Below are 7,500 nucleotides of genomic sequence, written 5' to 3' on the forward strand. Positions count from 1 at the left end.
TAGCCCATTATAATGACATATTCTACGATATGCAACTCAGTTCACAAGAGCCCTAGGAAGCAGCCTCAGGTGTGCAAAATAGCTTCACTGCTGACGTTGCACGTCATGTCATTATCAACTGACAGAAACGCTAGTGGCAGCATTTCGATTCCGGTGACAGCTATGCATCAAAAATATATCTCCCAGTCTTTATGTCAAAAGTCCTTATAAAATGCAATAGCAATGATTAACACCTATAATATATGTAAATGAAAAATATAAATGTGTTTATAACAGCAGCAAGCTAATCGGTGGCGAGGAGAGAGAAAAAGAAGAGAAAGAAAGAAATGACTCCGAAATGTACCCAGGCAAGGACGAGAAGTTCAAAAGACCCCCTGACCCTATCCCTGCAGGATTTCAGATAGGATACGACCCCGGACGTTGCCCGATTACAAGGCTCCTCCTGTCTTCCTGGAGAATTACCCCTAAGGCGTGGCGGGGGCATCAGGCAAATCCTGAAGGACGACTACAGTGGCCTAAGTACAGCTTGGTTTACGACACTCAAAATTTCCTGGTGCTCGAAAAAGGAAAAAAAACAAAAACAATAGAATACTTCCCTGGCCAAAAAAGGAACCCTAGGAAGAGAGAAACGCGGACCGAGTTGGTTGCCTAGGCGCTCCTGTGCGAGGAGGATAGATCTGCTGTAATCTTCGCTAAGTTCCTCGGCCGCAGTACCAGCAAGAAAAAAAAAAAAAAAAAAAAAACTCGGCCAGTATCTTCTTCGCGGTCTCCTGTCATGGAGCCGACGACATTTCCTGCTGTGTGTATTTTTGGCCTGACGCTACGGCCTTTCTCCTTTTCTGCTTTCTTTTTCTTTCGTTCTCCTTTCCCTACTTTTTCGATTCGTTCTTTTCCTGTCTTCGCCTCAGCTCCTCTTTCCCTTCTGCTCCCATTTTACGATTCTAGTTGTCCTTTCCTTTCCACCACTGCCTCATCTCACTTTACATCACTCTCCCATATCCCTACCTCCTCCCTTCATTCCTTCCCACTTCCTTCAACTGTGCCCCTTTCCCCTCATTCCTTGACCTTAGTTACTCCCTCCCCTTCGCCTTCCCTCCTTTACCCCGTCCCTTCATTCCCTCCTTCACTCCTCCACTTCCCCTTCCTCTTTCCCCTTCCCTCTCCTCGCGTGTCCCTTCCTCACAGCGCCTCCACCTCGGGGTGCCTCGGAGTGCCACCCTTGACGCCCGCAATGAGAGGCCGGCGATGCATAACGCCCGCGCGCTCTCGACCGAACAAATCTCGCCGAAGGTTCTCGAAGAACGAACCGGTGAATCATAATCAAGTAATTTCACGCCCTCAAAAACTTTCGAAACTCATTTGAAGGGCTCAAATGGAAGTAAAAGCGGAAATACTTGTGTTTTCAAGTCAACTTTCGATTAGGACCTTAAAAAGTTTCTCAAGAGAAAAGGGATAAATACATATGAAATTAGCCGCATAAATCAATTCATCTCTACATATTTGAACAAACTGCCGGCGTTTCATTGCCTCCAATATTGTGGGCGTATACAATGGCCTAACTGCTGGTCTGCTGGGGGGGGGGGGGCGTCGCCAAGCCAGCCCAACGGAACTGTAAGTATAGATATGATAGATAGACAGAAAGACAGCAAGAGATAGTGAGAGATAGTGAGAGAGAGAGGGAGAGAAAGAGGGAGAGAGAGAGGGAGAGAGAGAGAGAGAGAGAGAGAGAGAGAGAGAGAGAGAGAGAGAGAGAGAGAGAGAGAGAGGAGAGAGAGAGGAGAGAGAGGGAGAGGAGGGAGGGGAGAGAGAGAGAGAGAGAGAGAGAGAGAGAGAGAGAGAGAGAGAGAGAGAGAGAGAGAGAGAGAGAGAGGGAGAGAGAGGGAGAGGGAGAGAGAGAGGGAGAGGGAGAACGAGAGGGAGAGGGAGAGGGAGAGGGAGAGAGAGAGAGAGGAGAGAGAGGAGAGGAGATGAGAGAGTGAGTGAGTGAGAGAGAGAGGAGAGAGAGAGAGAGTGAGTGAGTGAGTGAGTGAGTGAGTGATGGAGTGAGTGAGTGAGTGAGTGAGGGAGAGAGAGAGAAGAGAGAGAGAGAGAGAGAGAGAGAGAGAGAGAGAGAGAGAGAGAGAGAGAGAGAGAGAGAGAGAGAGAGTGAGTGAGTGAGTGAGTGAGTGAGTGAGTGAGTGAGAGAGAGAGACAGACAGAGAGAGAGTGAGAGAGAGTGAGAGAGATAGAGTGAGAGAGAGAGAGTGAGAGTGAGAGTAAGAGTAAGAGTAAGAGTAAGAGTAAGAGTAAGAGTAAGAGTAAGAGTAAGAGTAAGAGTAAGAGTAAGAGTAAGAGTAAGAGTAAGAGTAAGAGTAAGAGTAAGAGTGAGAGAGAGAGAGAGAGAGAGAGAGAGAGAGAGAGAGAGAGAGAGAGAGAGAGAGAGAGAGAGAGAGAGAGAGAGAAATAAACAAAATTAAAAAATAATTCTCGAGTCGCAACCTTCTTGCCAGAATGCCACAATAGACCTTCATGTCGGACATGCCTGCCTCTGAGGTTCGCCTTCTGCTACAAATAACATCAGGTAGCAGGCGACGGCGCTCGGTCGTCTTGGTTGGAAGTCCCGCTGCCGAAGCCGCCCCTTCCGCCTCTATGACGTTTCCAGCGAGCGTCCTGAAGCAGCGCGGGTCATGCCGCCTTCAATAGGAACGAGCAAGAACGCTAAACACTAGAGACCTTTCCTTATTTTCTCTGGAATCCTGCCCCCGATACTCAGGCATCCCGCCCGGGAAACCGACGGCGGGATCCCACTCTCAAGGCATGTTCACCCTCCTTTCAGCCTGGTATCTTCTGGTGAACAGGCTCAAGCTCAAGCACGAGATGCAGAAACAACTTGACCGGCCTTCAAGTCTCCAAAACTCAAGAGCTTATCCGTTACGAGTGGCGAGTGAATAGTAAAGGGAACCCGAGGGAGTTCCGTGCTGAGGTTCCGCAACCTGTTAGCCTAAGTTTCCCCTTGCGCGGGACTGACCCCGAGCTGCCTCGCGAACACCTGGGACGAAAAGGACGCCCGGCGAGAGACGCGCGGCCGAAATAAACTTCTCCCTTTACGGTTCTGTTTTATTTCTTCTGCGATCGCATTTCCCGCACGCCAGCCCTCTGCCGGGTCCCCCCACCCCCCACCCCATCAGGCGGCCAGTCAGTCGTCCCTTGGCGTGGAAAATAAAAACATGCAAATGAATGAACAAACAATTACCACTTCCCCTTCCCCTTCTGTTTCTTTTCTCGTTTTTTTGTTCCATACAAAGTAACAGCAAACGTAAAAGCTTGTGATTGGAAGAATTGTGTGTGTGTGTGTGTGTGTGTGTGTGTGTGTGTGTGTGTGTGTGTGTGTGTGTGTGTGTGTGTGTGTGTGTGTGTGTGTGTGTGTGTGTGTGTGTTTGTGTTTGTGTGTGTTTGTGTTTGTGTTTGTGTGTGTGCGTGTGCAAGTGTGTGACGTGTGTGCGCGTGTCCGTGTGTATATGCGTGTGTATGCAGTTTTCCATTCTTATGATGAAAGAACTGCACTTGTCCCTCATCCGTTAAAACAGAGTTTTTGTAATCTTCTAGACGCCTCTTCTCTGCTCCTAAGAGATGGCACTGAAAGAGCCCCGCTTTAGTGACAAGAAAAAGCTACATGGTCGACCCGCAGCGCAGACGATATAAAAACCTTTTGTGTTCGCTAAGGGAAGAACAAATACATAGAAAGAATCACACCAACAACCACACTTCTCCTCTGCTTTTCCTTCTAGTTCTGCCCGTTCTATTCATAATCACTTTTTGTCTTTACATCCATAACAACGTATGTGCCTGCCAGTTCATTCCTTCCTTTCTCTCACCTTCCTCGCACACTACAGACACAAAACGAAAACGAAAACCTCAAAACTACAGAACAAAATGCGCGCAACTTACCCGGAAGCCTTTATACCATTCTTTAATCATCTGCTCGTCGTATCTGGTGTGTGTCTTGAGGAATTCGAGGTCCTCCTTGGATAGCTTCTCCTTGCTGCCGAAGCAACCCATCCTGTAAGAAGGAGAACGTTCATTAATCATGGTCGGAGTAATCCCAGATTAGGAGCGAGGCAATCGAGCCAGCAATCAAACCGCTCTCAACCTCGATCGATTAAGTAGCCGTTTACCTGAAATTCTACGCGTAGACATCAATGGGGCTTGATAAAACCCATTCTGGGATGGTTTCAATGACTGCTGCAACCCTGCAAGCCAAGATTCCAATTACGAAGCAAACAAACAAATGGAAAATGCCGAGCACTGTAATATTCAGGTGTGAGGTGGTCGATACAGCCCTCCCACACGGTACACAGGGCAGCTTTGCCTTCCTCCCTTCCCCTCTCCTCCCCTTCTTTCTCCCTCTTGTCACACCTTCCTTCTCCCTCTTGTCACACTTTCCTATATTGAGGAAGAGAGAGAGAGAGAGAGAGAGAGAGAGAGAGAGAGAGAGAGAGAGAGAGAGAGAGAGAGAGAGAGAGAGAGAGAGAGAGAGAGAGAGGGAGAGAGAGAGAGAGAGAGAGAGAGAGAGAGGGAGAAAGTGAGAGAGAGAGAGAGAGGAAAGAGAGAGAGAGAGAGAGAGAGAGAGAGAGAGAGAGAGAGAGAGAGAAAAGAGAGAGGGAAGGGGAAGAGATGAGGAGCACTAAAGGGAGAAACAGGGGGCCAAGGGCAAGAGCAAAGAGGAGGAGATGGCGAAGAGGATAAGAGGAAGAAGAAGACGAAGAAGAAGAAGAAGAAGAAGAAGAAGACGAAGAAGAAAAAAAAGAAGGGGAGATAAAGAAACACAAAAAGGTAGTTGGGGCCGAGGCGGAGGTTGATAAGGAGAGGGGACGGAAGAACCTTTGGAACTTCGTTATCGTAATGGGAATCAGTTACGTAAATTAACATAAATCAACATTCCAGCCCAATTTAAATTATGCCTTCCCGCAAAGGAGGCAATAATTATTTAACCCAGCGTGGGTCACTAAGAAAGTAGCCTGAGGGCGGCATTTAGGACGATAGGACTTGAATTTACTTTCATTCACGCAAACCAAATTATCCCGATTGTAATGATAAATCATCTAAACAATAATAGTAATCACAATATCAATAACAATAATAACAATGCATCAACACTAACAATAACATCAATGACAACAACAATAACATCAATGACAACAACAACAATAATAATAATCATAGTGTCATAAACAATAACAACGACAAGAGCAGGAAAAATAACAATAGTGCCAAATGACAATTTGCGGCAGGCTAGTGCAAGATACAGGCGGTCGAGGACCCGCAATGGATCACGTTCCTGCCCTCCTGACGAACAGCAATCGATGAGCCCCTTCAGCCCCTTCAGCCCCATCAGAGGAACGGGCCGAGGGGAAGGAAGGGGTCGCGAGCATGAGAGGGGCGGCCCGCCACGTGCGTCACCACTATCCTACGGCACCGCCCCCGCCCCCACCCCGCTACCGAAGGATACAAACACAGGACTCTTCCTTTCTCTTAGTTCTGAATATGTACTCCTTCCCTAGTCCTCATCCCTCCCTCCCTCCCTCCCTCCCTCCCTTTCCCCCTCTCTCCTCCCCTCTCTCCTCCCTTCCTCCGTGCCCCCCTCTCTCTCCCCTTCCTCCGTGCCCCCCCTCTCTCCTCCCTTCCTCCCTGCCCCCTCTCTCTCCCTTTCCTCCGTGCCCCCCTCTCTTCCCTCCCTCCCTCCCTCCCTGCCTCCCCTCTCCCCTCCCCCTGCTTTCCTACCCTTTTTCCTAGTGTACTGTGGCATATGTGTCGTGTAACATGGAGGTTGCGAAGGAGAGAGGAGGATATGCGACCAGGTAGTAGGAACCCCACCTTTCCACCCTTTTCCTTTTCCTTTCTTCTCCTTCTCCTTCTCCTTCTCCTTCTCCTTCTCCTTCTCCTTCTCCTTCTCCTTCTCCTTCTCGTTTCCCTTTTTCTTCTCCTTCTCCTTCCCCCTTCCCTTTTCCTTCTCCTTCTCCTTCTCCTTCTCCCTCTCCTTCTCCTTCTCGTTTCCCTTTTTCTTCTCCTTCTCCTTCTCCTTCTCCTTCTCCTTCTCCTTCTCCCTCTCCTTCTCCTTCTCGTTTCCCTTTTTCTTCTCCTTCTCCTTCTCCTTCTCCTTCTCGTTTCCCTTTTTCTTCTCCTTCTCCTTCTCCTTCTCCTTCTCCTTCTCGTTTCCCTTTTTCTTCTCCTTCTCCTTCTCGTTTCCCTTTTTCTTCTCCTTCTCCTTCTCGTTTCCCTTTTTCTTCTCCTTCTCCTTCTCGTTTCCCTTTTTCTTCTCCCTCTCCTTCTCCTTCTCGTTTCCCTTTTTCTTCTCCTTCTCCTTCTCCTTCTCGTTTACCTTTTTCTTCTCCTTCTCCTTCTCGTTTCCCTTTTTCTTCTCCCTCTCCTTCTCCTTCTCGTTTCCCTTTTTCTTCTCCTTCTCCTTCTCCTTCTCCTTCTCCTTTTCTTCTCCTTTTCTTCTCCTTTTCTTCTCCTTTTCTTCTCCTTCTCCTTCTCCTTCTCCTTCTCCTTCTCCTTCTCCTTCTCCTTCTCCTTCTCCTTCTCCTTCTCCTTCTCCTTCTCTTTCTTCTCCTTCTCCTTCTCCTTCTCCTTCTCCTTCTCCTTCTCCTTCTCCTTCTCCTTCTCCTTCTCCTTCTCCTTCTCCTTCTCCTTCTCCTTCTCCTTCTCCTTCTCCTTCTCCTTCTCCTTCTCCTTCTCTTCTTTCTCTCCCTCTCCTTCTCCTTCTCGTTTCCCTTTTTCTTCTCCTTCTCCTTCTCCTTCTCCCTCTCCCTCTCCCTCCGGCACCCTCCTCCTTATCCTCATTCTTATTCTCTCCCTCGCCTTCTCATATTTTAAATCACTCCCTCTCTTTCATTCATTGATTTTCGAATATGGTTTGAAGTACCCACTCATAAATACAAATAAAATACAAAGTGCAACCCCCGCCACATTATACAAAATTATTTCTAGCCTACTAACATTTAAGCAAAGAGCCTATAGCAATAAATAAGTAATAAAAAGAAATAAAAAAAGAAATAGAGATAATGAGAGTGGATAAAAGCAAATCGACCATTCCAAACATTCATCAACAAAAAAACAAAACAAAAATAAAAACATTAAACACCTCCGCCTGTCTGTGCCAAGACTAAACAAAATCGCTGCTTCTCTCTGTGTGTGTGCGCCGAGAGCTCACCCAGGTGAATGAATATATGAATAAATTAATCAGCACTTGAATAAGTGTTAATGATGCATTCTGCCTAACAAATCTTTCATCGGCAAAGCGGTTGTGGTCCACCTGGCGACGAGAGGTGGTCCCACTTTCTCTCGTCTTGGTCTCTGTGCACCCTCTTATTCTCGACCTCCCCAAACACATAGAAATTCCGCGCACACAGTGGCAGTACTTGTCCCTTTATCTGCAGTGTTTGCTCGCCGGTGTAATTTGTAATTGTAATTTTCGTTTATCCATTTGCCGTGCGTGCGCGTGTCAATCATGGGACTCTT

The 7,500-nt window shown here is 47.7% G+C and overlaps 2 protein-coding genes across 7 annotated transcripts in view; both read right to left on the reverse strand.

Moving 5' to 3' along the window:
- The window catches only part of Nca (neurocalcin homolog), a 606,106-nt gene that overhangs the window by 66,251 nt on the left and 532,355 nt on the right, over window positions 1-7,500 (reverse strand). The window lies entirely within an intron of this gene.
- LOC122253936 (neuronal calcium sensor 2) overlaps window positions 1-7,500 on the reverse strand; it is a 305,547-nt gene that overhangs the window by 45,303 nt on the left and 252,744 nt on the right. For all 4 annotated transcript variants that reach the window (XM_086538705.1, XM_086538706.1, XM_043017376.2 and 1 more), the window contains one exon: window positions 3,928-4,039. In XM_086538705.1, the coding sequence (XP_086394831.1) occupies window positions 3,928-4,038 (111 nt within the window). In that variant the 5' untranslated portion in view covers window position 4,039. The remainder of the gene's footprint in view (window positions 1-3,927; window positions 4,040-7,500) is intronic.

This window comes from Penaeus japonicus, unplaced genomic scaffold, assembly GCF_977035675.1.
Source record: "Penaeus japonicus unplaced genomic scaffold, GWHDUDI00000001_assembly GWHDUDI00000007, whole genome shotgun sequence".
Taxonomy (NCBI): domain Eukaryota; kingdom Metazoa; phylum Arthropoda; class Malacostraca; order Decapoda; family Penaeidae; genus Penaeus; species Penaeus japonicus.